The sequence below is a fragment of the Desmodus rotundus genome, chromosome 9, assembly GCF_022682495.2.
Source record: "Desmodus rotundus isolate HL8 chromosome 9, HLdesRot8A.1, whole genome shotgun sequence".
NCBI lineage: Eukaryota > Metazoa > Chordata > Mammalia > Chiroptera > Phyllostomidae > Desmodus > Desmodus rotundus.
In genome coordinates, this window is record NC_071395.1 from 16,029,170 (window position 1) to 16,046,252 (window position 17,083).

A 17,083-nucleotide genomic window follows, 5' to 3' on the forward strand; every position below is an offset into this window, starting at 1 on the left:
GAGACAAAGAAACATGGCCCAAATGAAAGAACAGACCAAAACTCCAGAAAAAAGAACCGAACAAAATAGAGATAAGCAATATATCAGATGCAAAGTTCAAAACATTGGTTATTAGGATGCTCAAAGGAACTCACTAAGTACTTCAACAACATAAAAAAGACCCAGGCAGAAATGAAGGTTACACTAAGTGAAATAGAGAAAAAATTATAGGGAACCAACAGTGGAGTGGATGAAGCCAGGAATCAAATCAATGATTTGAAACACAAGGAAGAAATAAACATTCAATCAGAACAACAAGAAAAAAGATTCCAAAAAAAACAAGGATAGGCTAAGGAGCCTCTGAGACAACTTCAAACATACCAACATGTGAATCACAGAGGTGCTGGAAGGAGAAAAGAAAGAGCAAGAAATTGAAAACTTATTTCAAAAAATAATGAAAGAAAACTCCCCTAATTTGATGAAGGAAATAGACACACAAGTCCAGGAAGCACAGAAAATCCCAAACGAGTTGGGCCCAAAGAGGACCACACCAAGACACATCATAATTAAAATGCCAAAGGTTAAAGATCAAGAGAGAATCTTAAAAACAGCAAGAGAAAAACTTACCTACAAAGGAGTTCCCATAAGACTGTCAGCTGATTTCGCAAAAGAAACCTTGCAGGCAAGAAGAGACTGGCAAGAAGTATTCAAAATGATGAAAAGCAAGGACCTGCAATCTAGATTACTCTCTCCAGCAAAGCTATCATTTAGAACTGTAGGGCAGATAAAGTGCTTCCCAGACAAGGTAAAGCTAAAGGAGTTCATCATCACCAAACCATTATTTTATGAAATGTTAAAGGGACTTATTTAAGAAACAGAAGATCAAAACTATGAACATTAAAATGTCAATAAACTCACAACTAAAAACAATTGAATCTAAAAAACAAATTAAGCAAAGCAGAACAGAATCAGAATCACAGATATGGAGATCATTTGGAGGGCTATCAGTTGGGAAGTGGAAGGAGGAGTTGGGGGAAAAATTCAGAGATTAAGATGTACAAGTTGGTAGGTACAAAATAGACAAGGGGATATTAAGAACAGTATAGGAAATGGAGAAGCCAAGAACTTATATGCATGACCTATGGACATGAACTAAGGGGGTATTGCTGGAGGGCAGGTGGGTACCTGGTGGAGGAGGGCAAAGGGGGAAAAATTGGGACAACTGTAATAGCATAACCAACAAAATATATTTTTAAAAAACATGATGAGATATCACCTCACAAAAAAAACACAAAACCCACAAACCAGCTCACAATATTCATTTAATGTATCTTATCTATTACTATCTTGCCTGTAATGAAACCTAGCTAAGAGATGTAATACTCATGACAAACTAAGTATCAATATCCATTTTATTGTTTATTAGGAATGCAAAATTATATGATAGTGCTCCATTTTTCTTACAGAATGTCACGTGATATCTTTCTTCTGGAATTTATTATCAGGAAAAGCTTGTTTGTGCTGAAGAACTGACATGCTTCCTCCCATCAGGTACGGAGAAGCGTGCAGTCCATGATGTCCCCCTTCTGCCCGGCCTGCCCGGAAGTCCAGAGTGAAACTGCTCGTTTCCTTAGGGGAACTCCATTCGCTCTGGCGGGAAGCATGCTTACAGACTTCTCCTTTATTTGCCTTTCATTTTCTACTTATAATCCGACAGGTGTGTGATGTAAAACGCTACCTTTAAGTTTCCTCAGTCCTTCCTGGAAAGCAGGCAATAATAAAGTGTTACGTTATGTAAGTCAGAAGAGTCTTAAAGGAGAAGGAGACGCGACTCCCGCTTGCCGAGGACTCAGTCCAGAGCAGAGCCCCTCACTGACGGCAACTCCCGGTAAGAAAGGCCTTTACACTGCAGCTCGGCGCCTGTGCATACATGTTTCACGTATGTACCTATGAGACAAAAGTTCAAAACTACCAATACTCAAAGCGTTCCCATCTCTTCATAAATATGAACTCAATTCATCCTCATAGCTATTAATGAGCCAGGCCCTATTATGATTATCACTTTTTTTTTTCCAGATGAGGAAAGTGAGACAGAGGAAGTTTAAGAGACTTGGCCAAAATCAACCAGTGTCAGTACGTGCTATTAAAGCCGGAGCCCAGGGAGTCAGGTTGCAGAACGCATGCTCTACTTCATGACAACTGGCAACCTCCCAATATGTAGCCTTACTCTGTGCAAAGCACTCTTTTCTGTTCTATTTTACTATCCTGTTTTTCATTTTTTGAATGCTGGTCATGATCCCCAAAGAGATGGGTCATAACCACTACCCACTACTGGGTCACATTCTGCAGTTTGTGAAACATTCATCAAGAAGGAAAACCCCCACACAAACATGATTGTCAGCAGCTATTAAGAGAGTTGAAGCAGGAGCTCTGAACTCTACCACACAGTGAAGATGAACCCAAGGAGGCCTCACAGAGCCAGAGGCAGACTGGGGCTGGAAGCTGCACGTTTAGCAAGTAGCAGGAGCAGGGGAGGGAGAAGGGCATTTCAGCCAGGGCACATGCACAGGCTATGAAGGGGTGAATGTCCACCACTCACTGATCTCCCCCACATCTGTGAGCTAAGTGCAAGCACTAAGGACACACAGGTGAGCAAAGCATCCATGGCTCCAGCCCTCTTACAGCTTAAGAGTCTAGTTGAAGACACAAAGTAGCAAAATGACAACGCGATGCTGTAAGTGCCGCGATGGGAGGCATTCAGGGTATCACAGATCCTAGACTAGGTTTTGTTGCAGGTGTTAGGCTAGCAAGGTTACCTAATATCGGCAAGCCATTTAAGGATGAGAAGAGTTGGCCATGAAACGGTAAGGGGAAAAAGTATTCTAGGCCAAGAGAATGGTAATACACTAAAGCTGGGTGATGAGAGATAATATTGTTTAATGAAGACCCAAGCACCTTCAGAGACAGAATGGTATAGTGGTTAAGTACAGGCTCTAGAACCAGACTGCCTAGGTTCAAATTCCTGCTCTTCTACTTATCAGATGTGTGACTTAGTATCTCTGTTATCTCTGTGCTTCCCTCTCCTTAGCTATACATGAAACTATCAAAACTTTCTCTATAATTAAATGAATTACTACATCTAAGGCACTTAATTTAGAGCAGTATCTGAAACATAGTAAGTGCTCAGCAAATATCAGTCATTATCATTTTGGCAAAGAACATATATCAAAGTGGGAATGGAAGAGGTTACACAGGCTGGGGTGTAGTTGGGCTTAGCTAAAACATATTAATTGAGTGCCTACTATGTGTGGGATGCTGTTAAAGATGCTGGAGACTCAGCAGCGGTGAACATGACATTCCCCAGTAGCTCAGGCTAGTGCAGAAGGAGCCACCTTTCTTCCTGCCTGCATCCTGAATACATGTCTCCCCCTGCTACCTGGATTTGGAGTGCCTGGTCGTTGTGCAGTTCCAGGTGTTGAAACTGCTTGCAACAAGTATACCTGTAGTTTGTGAAAGTACCTTTGGGAGGCAATTTTGAAACAAATTCAAGATAAAAATCTAAGACTGGCAAAAGGATGATTTACATTAAGTGAGTAAGCATAATACAGTTCAGAATGAGGCAGGAGAGAAAGGCTTTAGAAGACGTAAAAATAAATGGTTCTTTGTGTCTTTACAGCCCAAACTCTTTGAAAATGGTAACGGAGAATACGACCTGCCACTGTGCTGACAAAGGGAACCTCGCTGACCATCCACTGACGGCGCTGAAAGCGCTTCTGAAAAGAGCAGTGTCTTAGAGATGCTCCCAGTCCGAACTAAATCTACTCTTCCACGGAACAGACCTTGCTGTCTGAAGCAGAAAATAATATTGAGCAGATTAGCATTCCCTGTCCCTTGATGATTTTGTTTATTTGTATCCTAATATACATAGCCAAAGCTGTAAAACTGCCCCCCAGAAATTTTTATTTGAATCTGTAAATGACACTTTTATTACTTAGCTACTTGAAGCAATTATGGTATGATAATAAGGGATACATTAGGTCCTTTTAAAAAACAATAATGCATTCTGACAATATGGAATTTTTAAAAAGATTTTATTTATTTATCTTTAGAGAGAGGGGAAGGAAGGGAGAAAGAGGGAGAGAAGCATCAATGTGTAGTTGCCTCTCACGCCCCCCCTTCTGGGGACCTGGCTCACAGCCCAGGCATGTGCCCTGACTGGGAATCGAACCAGCAACCCTTTGGTTTGCAGGCCAGCACTCAATCCACTGAGCCACACCAGCCAGGGCAGAATTTTTTAGAAGTATAAAGACACAACACGAACTTCTTTAGTTAAGGATAAGTTAACTACTATTAATGAACTTATTTGAAGACTTATCTAAGAAAGTCAAATTATCAGTGTCAAATATACATACGTATGTTTGACAAAAATGTACCTATTAGGCACAGCAATAGTCTGGTCACTTAAAAAGTGGTACAGTGTACGGAAATTCCTCCTGTAAATGTGGGTGATAGAAACCCAGAGGCTTTGTCCTCTAACTATCTTACCCATTCCAAAGTGAAGTGAACCCCCACCAAATGGGCTTGGACAGTCCAGGGACAACGACTTTCACCTGCCCTGCTCAGTTACTCCTTTACATATTATAATCCCACCTGGGTACATAAAACACTTCAAGGAGTTAAAATTCCTGGACTTAACAGTCGAGCCAGCTACATGTAATGCTGAACTAAAAGTGTGATAACCAAAGAATGTTTATAGCAGGATCCCTAGTTCATGGTGTTGTTAATCTTACATGTATTCTTTCACTTAGTCATTTGTTTAACATCTAATTCCTGAGCTCGGACCACATGCCAGGCCAGCTGGGGCCCAGGGCCTGCACAGACAGACCCGCTGCTGCTCCTGTGGAGCGGCTGGCCTGCTCGGATGAGACAGTTGACATATAAACTCCCAACACAAGATGGGGACCGGGTTACGTCGGAAATAGACCCAGATGATTCAACTGGGAGAAAGTGGGGGACAGGCTGCTAAATTGTGAGGTCAGGGAATGGCAGACAAGAGTGCCAGCAGTAACACACTGAGAGTGGGGTGCGGAGTGGGGGGGGCGGGGTATAAGCTCAGAGAGGCGAGCGGAGTCCCAGCCCTGCACAGCTTTAGGCCACGATGATGAGTTCTGAGTTTATCACAAGAGCAGTGGGAAGACCTTGGAGGGTTTTTAAACAGAGGAGTGTCCCGATCTAATTTTTTTCTAAAGATCACCCTTGAGGCTGAATTTTGGCAGTTAAAGTGGAAATGAGAAGAGCAATTAGGAGACTTTTTAGTGATTTTGGCATGAGATGAGGCTCTGCAATGAAGAGAGGAAGATTAACACAGGATACATTTTGGAGTTAGATCTGATAAGACAAAATGACAGATTAGATAGGGAGGGGTAGTAAAGGCAAGGGGAAGCTCCAGGCTGTCCTGATGCCCTGTGCAGAACTGGGGAAAGACTTGGTGGAAACTGAGGGGCAGTGGGGTAAAGCAAGAGTGCAGGGTGGAGCCACATTAACTTTGAAATGTGTATCGAAAGCCCAAGCAAATATGTCAAGGAGGCAGTTGGACACAAAAATCGGGAGCTCCTTGGATAGTTCAGGGCTAGATTTACAAATGTGATGGTCACCGGGTTATTGCTAATAATTGAAGCTGTAAGGCTGGATCTGGCTAGAAAGTATGGCTGGAGTAGAGGCCTTAAGGCCCAGCCTTAGGGCACCTCACCACTGAGAGTCTGAACAGAGAAAGCCAGCCAGCAGAGGAGACTGAGGCAACACAGCCAAAGAGTTTGGAGGAAAACCAGAGAACATGGCATCCTGGAAACCACAATTACAGAACATTCAAGGAGAGCGTGCTCAACTCTATCAAATGCTGTGAAAACATCAAGCCAAGACAAGGACAGAAACACGACCACTAGATGTGGTAAAAATGGAGGACACTGGTCACCCAGAACAGAGATGTTAGTGAGTTCTGGGGTTGGGAATCTAGTAGGAGTCAAGAGCAAGAACAGGATGGGAAAATACTGAGACATTGCTTCTGGCTACTGTGAAGGGCAGAGAAAAATGGGGTAGAATCTGGAGGGAATCTGGTAGAATAAGGAGTCAAGGGAAATATCAGAATAGATACCAATGTGAATGAAATTGACCCAATGAAAGGAAAAGTTGGAGATGGAGAAGAATGTTTTAGAAGAAGGAAGAGGAGATGGTATGCAGGGCGCAAGGAGAGACAGCGTCCTCAGACAAGAACAGGAACGCTCCGCCCACTGCAACAGGAGGAAAGTCGCAGAGTGTGAGTTCACGTACAAGTAGCAGGTACGTTCTGAAGTGGATGTATGGTTACTTTGGGACTAGACAAAGAGCACAAACATGGTATACGATATCGAAGCTAGTGTACTTCAATCACACAGAGTAATAATGCTAACATCTACTGCCGCCTTAGGCAAGATTAGGTAGTATAGAGAGGGGTTTGAGGGTGTATCTTAGATATTGCTTTTGCCCGATTAAAAATTTGATTCACCAATTTCTTCCCATCGCATGCCTGTACACTGCAGATCCGTTACACACCATTTGGATCATTTTATAATGCAAGTTCCTCCTGCCAAGAATACAAGTTCCATCCTACCGCCTGGTCCTCTCTGATTTCCAGTACAACCAGGACTCACTCGGTCAGTGTTTGTTTCCTGCTCGTACACCTTGTTGTCTCAAATAGAGACAAGGATTTTACAATAAAATATCATTGTCTCTCCCACTGTGAAAAACCTAGTATTAGCTATAAAGTAGGCACTTAAATTCTTGCTGACCAGTTTATGATTTCAGAGTTGAATGGCTAACAAAAAGTTTTATGCAGCAATTCTTTGCTAGCAGAATACACAGAATTCCTAATGGCACCTGCTGGTTATTGCTGGTAGACACTGAAATCATTCACCAATTTTCTTCTTTACAATACTATTCAATTAGTTTGTCTGGGGAAATGTGTAGAATGTATGTCAATCAAAAGCATACTACTGAGTTAAATATAAGCTATCTTCCTGCTAAGGTTTGCATCCACTTTCTTAGGGGAAAAGCTTTGGCCTAAAAAAAGTATTCAAGTGCAAGAAGCTTTAAGGAGAATGCAACATTAAGCACTGAGGAGTACCCAGTGCTGCTTGTTTTCCGTAGCATAATATGAGTTTGAAATCAATTTGGTAGTCTCCTTAGTGAAAAAATATTATTAAGAGAATACTTACCCGTACAGCCTATTTTGCATTGTCTTAGATCAAAGTTTTCTTCAAAACAGACTGAAAGCTTAGCAGATTTTAGGTATATAGATTTCCAGATTGTTAAATTATAAAGAATAAGTTTAATTCCAAATTTAACTCCTATTTTTCAAGCCAGTTACAGCTACTTGGATGTTCTTATATTTAAATCAAAATGCAACTACCACTCATATGTATTTTTCTTTTAAGAAGTATTTGTATCATCAGACAATACTGACCTTTCATTTTATCCAACAGGTTACCATGGAATGTTAGTTAACGAATTAACAGTCAGAACAGCATTTAACCAAAGGTCTCACGCACCACATTCGGCAGTCAGCAAGCTCCAAGGAAGGCAGTGATCCCAGTCACTGCAAAAAGTATCGCTCTACAAAGTATCTACTGACAGAATGAACTATTCCCCTTTTCTGTGGCATGTAAATTAATAAAATAGTATCTAATGATAGATATCAAGAGACTTAGAATTTTAAACTATGTGAAAACCTATACCAAAAAGATCATTAGTGATACTTTTTCATTGGGATCCCATAGTCCTAGACAACACTAATCTTTTAAAGGCACTTTTTCATAAACTGTTTTAATTGTATCATTTAATGAATTCCATAAGATGCATGTGCATTTTAACATTTTCAGTTTTCAATGCTTATATCTAACGATCTCATAACAGTCACCCAGTCTATAGGTAAGAAACATAAACCTTTTTAGCTATTGTTCTAAGTTTTTAGTTTTCACTAACCTACATAATTTTTATACTGTTTTTACTCACACCCTAAATTAGGTTCTAACTAGTGGTAAAATGGCAAAATTTACATTGTTGATTTAATAAATAAATCCAGACAATTTAGAATTATTTTAAAATTAAGCAATAAACTATGATCCATTAATTCCTTTAGTGAGTTATTGGTGGGGTGGATTTTTTTTTAAATCACCAGGAAAAAAAGGTATGAATCTTTCTCTTAAAGCTTTTTTCTCCCACATGGAGGCAACACACCTTAAAATGGAGGTTAATAAGCAATTAATGGCACGGACTTAACTAAAATATTGCAAATGTGATAGTATAGTATCTTGGTAAATATGAGAATTCTGAGAGCCATACAATTAAAGACTTTGATATGTGTAAGATCAATGGACATGACTTATCACTATTTAATATGAGCTTTAATTTTTAAATGCCATGTTCCGGTGAAAAGGTGTACTGCACAGGAAAATTGAAATTTCAATAAAGAATCAAGACAAAAGAAACAAACTATATTAAAGTACCTTTAAGAGGTTATACTTACGCAGCAACCTCCTCTTTTGACAATCCTTTGAAATTCACCTCCAGGTAATGATCTATGTCATCTTTTTCTTTGATCAATTGAGACCTAAATGAAATGGAAAGCAATAATAAAGCACTGCCTTATCAAGCAGAAGAGCTACCACGAGTGGTGGAATGCCACCGGGAGAACAGAAGCATTCAGGGCATACTACATGTACGATAAGCGAGCTGCAGTAGTTTTTAGAGGTGGGCTATTGATTGATAATTCCTAACTTCTAATTTTCTTGAATGGAAAAAGACAGGGAGGAATAGCAAACCCAGCATATAAACAAATAAAATATCAAACACACTAAAATCATCTGTATTTTTAAAGAAATGTATTTTTTTTCCTTAAAGCTTCTAAGATCTTCCCTTTTACTCATGTTGTTTCCTAGTGTAACATTCCAGGTTACAGAAGTCATATTCTGTTTGGCACAGAATCTTGAACTAAGAATAGCTGTTGCATACACATGTGTAAAATTTATTTGTTCCAAACATTAACAGATTTGCTCTGAAATGCTAGGTATTTGTCATAATCATACAGGAAACTCAAATTATTATTAAAAGTTCCAAGTGCAAAATAATTTTAAGAAAAATATATTTACGGAGAAATATATTACACATTTGTTGTGTTTATTCTTTACACATCTTGCACTGTTAAAAATAAACATATTATTAATGTCTTATAACCATGGGAGAATAGCACTGAACAAATATCTATTTTTATTCAGAAGTAATGGAGAATGCTGATACAAAACTTTGCCTGAAACGATTATGTTAGAAATGTTTTTATTCGAAACTAATACAAGAAGAACTTTTCTTTAAAATTGAGTTTACATCTTATTTTAGAGATGTGGGATTGGCTCTGTTTTTACTCATGTTGAAAATAAAATATAACCTTAGTCATTATGAAAGATAGGAAAAATAATGTTTTTCAGACTTTGTTAATATTTCACATTTTTAAAAGTAAAACATATATACCAGTGTATCTATATACATATATATTTCAGTAGTACGTCAGTTAGACCGCAATAATAACATATATCCTGGAACTATGCATCTATTGAAAAATTTATTTACATTTTTTGAAAAGAAAATTTGATTTGCTATTATTAAAAAAACTTTTATGTAGTCTAGCTAAATGTATTTATTGATATTTAGTTCAGGGGCTTTGGTCTTTCCCAGAAATAATAAAAATAAGGTATGATTTTTTTCAGAACAAAGTAGTCTCATAATCTTTGATCGTTATGCCTGACAGAAAGTGAAATGTTATATATATAAAGAAAATGATCAAACTAAGATATGTAAATTATTTATATTTACAAATAATATGTGTATTACTAAGCATCAATACAATTATAAGTATAATTACTAGGTAATGCAGTCTTAGTTAATATTCATAATCATGACAAAACACAGCAAGTTCTCTGTCCTGCGACTGCTCGGCTACAACCCCTGGAGCTCTGCATCCCTTCACAGGGAGACACAGGTAGCTGGGTGGTGCATTTGTAGGCCATGCGGTCATTTCAGGGGCAGATTGTGCCTGCCAATCAACCCTCGTGGTGCTACTGTGTCTTCCCTCCTCCAAAATGAAAAGCAGCACTCAGGACCTCGTGGATTAGAAGCCATATACTGTGCATTCCTAAAGCTTCTGCTTTCTGCTCTCCACATACATTTTTTCTAAAAAACAAAAATGTGTATCTCCAAAGCTTTATGGGAACTGTGCTATAATTGGAATAAAAAATAAAATGATCAAATGAGTACTAGCTTAAATATACTTAATATATTCTTTATTAACATAAAGAATACATATATTAATAAATATGTATTTAAATATATTCTTAATATTTAAATAAAGTTCATCAATCCTTTTGAAATCACAAATTTGAATATTCTGAATATTACAATATTTTTTGTCATTAAACCATTTGTTTTCTGAGACATGCCATTGACAGTTCTTACTGTAAGAAATTCATTCTGTAGGAAAAGATGTGAAAACCAGGGGTCACGTACCTTGGAATTGAGCTGGGGGAGCATGGCAGCTTCTGTCTGGCTAGAGATGTAAGCTTTGGGCGTGGCACGGGCACTGGGGGCAGAGTAGTCATTTCGTACTACAAAAAAAAAGAAAGAAGGAAGGAAGGGAGGGAAGGAGAGAGGAAGGAAGGAAGGAACAGAAGTGGTATTTTAAAGATAAATATTTCAAAGAATATTTTAAGATATTGTTAGATCCACGGTCTGTCATCTGAGCTGAGAATGCCCCTCTGTGTAGAGCTATAGCTCTGTTGTTCAGGAATGATACACGGTGAGTGAGTGCTACAGGTTGCTTCTCTCATTATTTTCTTCCACTAGCTGCCTTTGGCCAATTTATCACTTGTCTGCATCTCTACTATGAAGGAGAAAATCTGATAAATGAGTTGAAAATTTAGTCAATCATGAGGGTTGGTGTGAGTTTTATGAGGAGACATGATTGCGATTAAAAAGTAAAGATTTTTAGGACAGCTACGGATTTCAAATGTTCATGGTTTGCTTTCCTGTTATAATCAATAATTGAAAATTGCTCATATTTTGCTATTTTCTAAAAATCTTTATTCTTCACAAATAAAGGCTTTCCCTTAGAAGTGACAGGTGCCAAGAATAATTCTCAACAAGGAGACAACTGCCATGAGAGACGCACAGCTACAACAGTGTAACAAATCACTTTGAAACAAAGTCGTTTTTAAAGATTAATTAAAACAACAATCATTTTTATTATTGTTCATACTTTTTGTGGATACAGAATTAGGATAGGCCACAATGGGTTGGCTTTACTCTGCAATGGCGGGGGCCTCTGCTGGGGAGACTCGGGAGGTTGGGGGTAACTCAGTGAAGGAGAGCAGGAACCATCTGTAGGTGTCTCCACCTGACAGTTGACGCTATTATTAGCTGGGACCTGAACTGGGGCTCTGTGCCAGAATATACACACGTGGCCTCCCCATATGGCTTGAGCTTCCTCACATCATGGCAGCCCTAGACTTCTTACTTGGCAGCTTAGGGCTCCAAAGGCAAGTATCCCAAAGAAAAGCCAGGTGGAAGTTGTATCCCCTTTTTGGGGCTGGCCTCGAAAGTCACAGAGCATCGCTTCTGCTGTGATAATAGGCCTGTCCAGATCCAACACGTGAATGTAGACTCATGTACTGATGAGAGAGCATTAAAGTCACACCGAAGGAAAGAAAGTGAGATGGAAGACACTGTTGGGGCTATCTCTGGGAAATGCAATGTGTCACAGTGGAGAAGATAAGGGAGTGATAATAAAGGGGGGTCTATAATAAGATCAGGTTATCTAAACCTTACTCTGCAGAGGAGGAAGTGTGGAAATAATGTCAGTGGGCACAGAATGGAAAAACTCACATGCTGCAAGGGCTTTCAGGTGCCAAAGAACCCACACTTCTACTGTTCCCTGGAGAGGCATCCAAAAGGCCAGAGCCTCTTGATTCCACCAGCAATATGCCATCAGTTTTGACCTCAACGCTTAGCCCCACCAAGCAACAGGAAGGCTTGTTTTTTGTTTTAAATTACTTACCTCCAGCATTTGCTACCAGTGTGACCTAGAGGAATTCACCATCAGTGTGGTCCTTGACTACACTTAGCAGATTAAGCTACTCCTTGGTGCCAGATGCTGTTTTAGGTGCTGAAAACAGCAGTGAACAAAAATACAAAGATCTCTGACCTCAAGAATTTATATTATGAGGAAAGAACAAAATATGTAGAAGATCTATAGCAAAAATTAAGCAAGGAGCTAGAAAGTATCTAAATACTCATAGTAGCAAAGAGATAAATAAAAGCATAGGGAGATAAAGTCAAATACATCTGAAATTTTGTGTTCTGATGGGAGAGGATCTTGAAAGTTAATGTAAAAACTGTGACTTTCACTCCAGTTGAGGTAAGAATACACTGGAGGGTTTGGAGTAGAGGAGTGACATGACCTGACTCCCACCTTTAAAGGATTACCATGGCTTCTCTTTTAAACATAGATCGCAGGGAGAAGGGCAGACAGCAGAGAGGCCAGCTGGGAGCTTGCTGAGAAATCTGGGTGAAAGAGGAGGGTTGTCTGGGTACAGGTGGAGAGAGAGACAAGGTCAGACCTGAGGTAGAGCCACCTGTGGATGCCTGAGACTCACTATTCCTCTGAGGTACGAAGCCATAGCAGGGGTAGGGGTGATGGGGAGCAACAGAATGAGAACAAAGAAACTCTTGAACTTCAATGTAGCAATAAGCAGTCTTGTGTTCTAAAAACAGATTCCCACCCTGGCCTGAAAATATTTCTTCACATAACTAAAGAGAAAATTCTAATGCAGATCAGTGTCTTCTTGTAGATATAATACAATCTTAATAAAAAATCCTAAATTATCCAGATTATCATATGACCCATGAAACATAATGTCCACCCATTTTTATATAGTTGTAGTTTTAAAGCACACAGTCTAGACAGCAAATGTTAGTCCTCTGCTCCAGAACAAATATGACAAACATATTGTATTATATACTTCATAGCTTCATAATATAGTGACTGAATTCTTTTGTAATTAAAAAAATCTATTTTTATTAGGTGTTATACTAACTGGTTGAGTTGCTTGGATAACCAGAACCTACAAACTGGCAACATTATGCAGAACATGTGGTGAGAAGTTATGACGAATGTAGGGTTGGACCCCATGTACAGTTTTGAGGGGACACCAAAGGCTCCCCAAACCTCCCAGCCATGAGCCTATTTCATAGAAACTGTGAAAACTCTCTATGTTCAGAGTCCTCTAATGTGACGGAGCAAATCTGGACCATCTCAGTTTCTTAACACTGACCTGTCTATTCCTAGTGGATTTGGAAAGGGAGAGAAGAAAACAATGATTCCTCTTGCTTCAGTCAGGGCACTCCACCCTCTATGAATTGAGACTGTTCTGAGAGCCCCACTTTGCTACCAAGGGCATTGATTGGGTGGGGGGTGATCACTGCATAATTGTGCTTTAAAACGAGAAAACAATACTCGTAAGTTCTCCACATACTAGGAGGACAAGGCTACTTAGAAAGAGTTGGAAGAGGCCCCAGAAGCTCTGAGTCAGCTAATATACCCCATCAAGATGTGTATCAGCCCTCCCTCCCCAAGTCGGGCTACCAGTGTGTGACATCAAATTTATCCTTTTTGATGTTTACTTGAGTTAGATTATTTTTGCTAGAAAACATAAACATCTAATGAAATCAAATGCAGATGCTATACACCGAAAGGCGTGTCTTCTTTGTCACACAGATCAACTGTGATTTTTTTTGCCCCTCAAAACTTAAGTCAGCATTTCCTACCATTGCACTTTAGCTGCCAGGTTCTTCATTTTGCTCTCCTCTGATGTGAGAGCATTAGCAGCAGGAGCACCTTTACTCTTAAATTTAGTTTAATGTAAGTATTGCAAGCCCTGCTGGCAAGCCTCAAGGCACAAACTCTGAGTGGGGGGTGATCAGAGCTGAATGATAGTGTGGGAAAAAGTTATTAACTGCATATTGGGGAAAATATCCCTCAAGCAATCTATGTTGGAAAGTTTAAGGTCGGAATTACGGTGGAAGTTAAGCAGGCTCTCTTTCCTCTCCAACCCCACATCCTGCCTTGCCTATGCCTGTTGAAAAAGGAGATTTTGTTTTTCAAAATACATAGTCTCATAAGGGTACTCTGTTTTCCACAATAGATAATGTGGGATACTGAAATTTTCCACACTTAATATTTGAAATGCATCAAATATTTAAAGGGATCCTGTAACTATTTTCTCATCTAAGTAATCATTATCTCTTTTATAAGTTCAGTCTTATTTATGCTGAATTCAAAAGTATGCTAGCATACAGAAGCAGTCAAAGAGAAAGTAAGTGAAAAAAAAATTCAAGTATGGTTTGGGGTCTGTTCTTTCAGGGTTAAATTACACCTGTGGAATGAAGAAAGCCTTTTGCTCTTTGTTAAAATGAGCTGCATCATTTTCCTCACCTTGGCCAGTGTTCCCAGCTCCTACGTGATCTCTAACCGTGAGGAAGGGGACTAACTGAGGCCTGAGGCGGAAGTGGAACACACCCATAGCATGGCACTTTCTCAAGGTTCTCCTAGCTCCAGACCACAGAGGAAGTAACACAAGATGGGAGCAACAGCAGGGAGGGCAACGGCTCAGGTTCAGGTGAGTCAGGGAGGAGGAGAACGACAGGAATTTCTCTGGCTGGTACCGAAAACAAGCTTAGCCCCAGGGGCTGAGGGTGAAGCTGAGGACCCAGAGGCAGCTCCCCCAGTGCCAGCAAGTAGGCAGTGCTGCATGTGGCTCCACGGGGGATGAGACAAAGATCAAAAGGCTGCCTGAAGCCATTCCAGTGTTGGTATTCAGAAGAGACTTGGTGGATTCTTTGATCTGCTGGTTGGCTCTTAGATGGGTTGTATTTAGTCTCTAAATTTGGCCTCTCCGTGGAAAGACAAGTGAGAATGGAGAAATGCAGGATGAAAGGTTTAAGAGTGCTGGGTCAGGCTGACTGTGTCCCGCAGTGTGAGTTTGTATCTCTGGCCCCCAAGTAAAATTCTTCAAAGACAAGCCCTCTTGCCCAGTATCCCAGGAGATAGCCTCATCAGGAAACACAAAGGAAGGGGAGGCCTAGCGCTGTGGAGACAGCGGCTACTTGGGGAGTGACTATCTCTGAGGCTGGCCCCTGACTCAGAATTCATTCACTGTGGGGTAAAAGCTGAGATGCGAAAAATAAAGCCAATAAATTAATTTATTATTTGTCATCAAGAGATTTCAAAATAAATATGATTTTACTATTGACAAAATCATTTGTAAGAATTAGAACATTTCGTTATCGCCACCAGCTCTCTTACTATGAAAGGTTAAAGAAAACTAGAGAAGAAACATAAATAATTATACTCCTGAAAAGATTTTTAAAAATTCACATTTAAAGAAGTTTAAAGAGTTACTAAATGTTTATCCCCTGTATCATAATTTTTAGAAACTCCTAGCACTGCATGTTAGGTAATTAGGTAAGTTTTTAAATCAAATAAGTAGATTTCCTACCAACTTATATTTATTGATGGTTAAATGAAAATACAGATCACAAAAACTGTCTGAAGACAGGCCATGATTCACTTGACTTACATGTGGAGGTTACTGCTGAAGGTCTTTCCAAGCCTACAGACTTCAGCCTGAAAACCAGGAAGCAATAATAGCAAAGAAGAGAAGAAAAAAGGTTTAAAATCAGTAAATAGAACAATTTCTCTCCCCGCCCCATATCATGGAATAAGAGTTATTCATGCAACAAATGCCAAATACCAACTTTGTGTTTAAAGGAACTTAAAAAGAAAGTATAGGCACTATGGGAGAAATTAATCACTAATTCAGTGAAACACCAATACACCTGAAATATGTATACGTGTTAATATACAGGGTGAGGCAAAAGTAAGTTTATAGCTGTTCATATGGAAAATAATACAATAATAAATAATAATACAAGAATAAACTCTGCATTTCCCATACTCACAACTGTAAACTTACTTTTTCTCCACCCTGTATTTCCAATACAAATGTGACATTAGGGATAACAATTCGATCTCAAAACTTGTTGAGTTCTCTTTGCCCAAACCCAGGGCATCTCAGTTCTCTCTGCTCCTACCTAGTTCTACAAAGGCCTTATGATTTATCGCTACGTCTGTTCATTTTTCCACTGCCCTCACAGGGTCAGGTGGACTGGGCAGCGTCCATGGGCTGATGAGGAAGGCCAGTGGGGGTCAGGGAAGGCACTGCCTGGAAATACAGCTGCCCACCTCAACTAGGAACCAAGCCCTGCCCCAAGCTTCCTCCCTGCGTCACGAACCTCAGTGGACTGGCCCCGGGGAACAACTCTGGCTTTCCGTTCCTCCAAAATATAGCCCCCACGGGTGGCAGGTGCTGGGCGAGAGGCGTGCTCCCCACTTCCCGCGGTGGTTGCAGGACCTGGTACAGCCAGCCCAGGAAGAGCAGACGCCAGAGCGTCTCCAGGGTTACAGAGGGGGCGGTGCTGGACGGACTGGAGGGAGGGGGGGCGGGGGGAGGTCAGGGGCGGGGTTAGGATGAACTGGGGCTCAGGATTGGGGCAGCTCCCAGACTCTTCGGACACGGGGGCGGAGCCTGATGGGGCGGGACCTGTTGAGGGCTGAGCTGGGCCTCGAGACCCAGCAGGCTTTCCAAACAAGGCTGCCTTTGAAAGTAAGACCACTTTCAGAAATTAGTTCACCTAACCCCAGAGCCTGGAATTTGCCGCCCTGAAACATTTCCTTTATGGTACTGTGATCTCAGTATTTCGCAGCATTTATTTGTTGTCCACAGGACTGATGGACAAACACTCAGTTTGGCATGTGTGGCCCGCATGACCTGATGCCACTTTATCCAGGTAGATACGTTTTTCGTTCCCCTCATTCTCAGCCTCGTTGGCAGTCTGAGCCATCTTTTCCCTTTCTTCTCCAGAAAGATAAACTAAATTTGAGTCGCAGTGAGCTAAACACTAAAGT

At 40.3% G+C, this 17,083-nt stretch overlaps 1 protein-coding gene across 1 annotated transcript in view; it reads right to left on the reverse strand.

Annotated features, from left to right (window-relative positions):
- The window catches only part of TTC29 (tetratricopeptide repeat domain 29), a 145,082-nt gene extending 128,549 nt beyond the window's left edge, over window positions 1-16,533 (reverse strand). The window contains exons 1-4 of the mRNA XM_045202209.2: window positions 16,411-16,533; window positions 15,696-15,742; window positions 10,570-10,667; window positions 8,540-8,623 (exon numbers count right to left, since the gene is read on the reverse strand). Coding sequence (XP_045058144.1) covers window positions 8,540-8,623; window positions 10,570-10,661 — 176 coding nt within the window. The 5' untranslated portion in view covers window positions 10,662-10,667; window positions 15,696-15,742; window positions 16,411-16,533. The remainder of the gene's footprint in view (window positions 1-8,539; window positions 8,624-10,569; window positions 10,668-15,695; window positions 15,743-16,410) is intronic.
- Window positions 16,534-17,083: the final 550 nt, after the last annotated feature.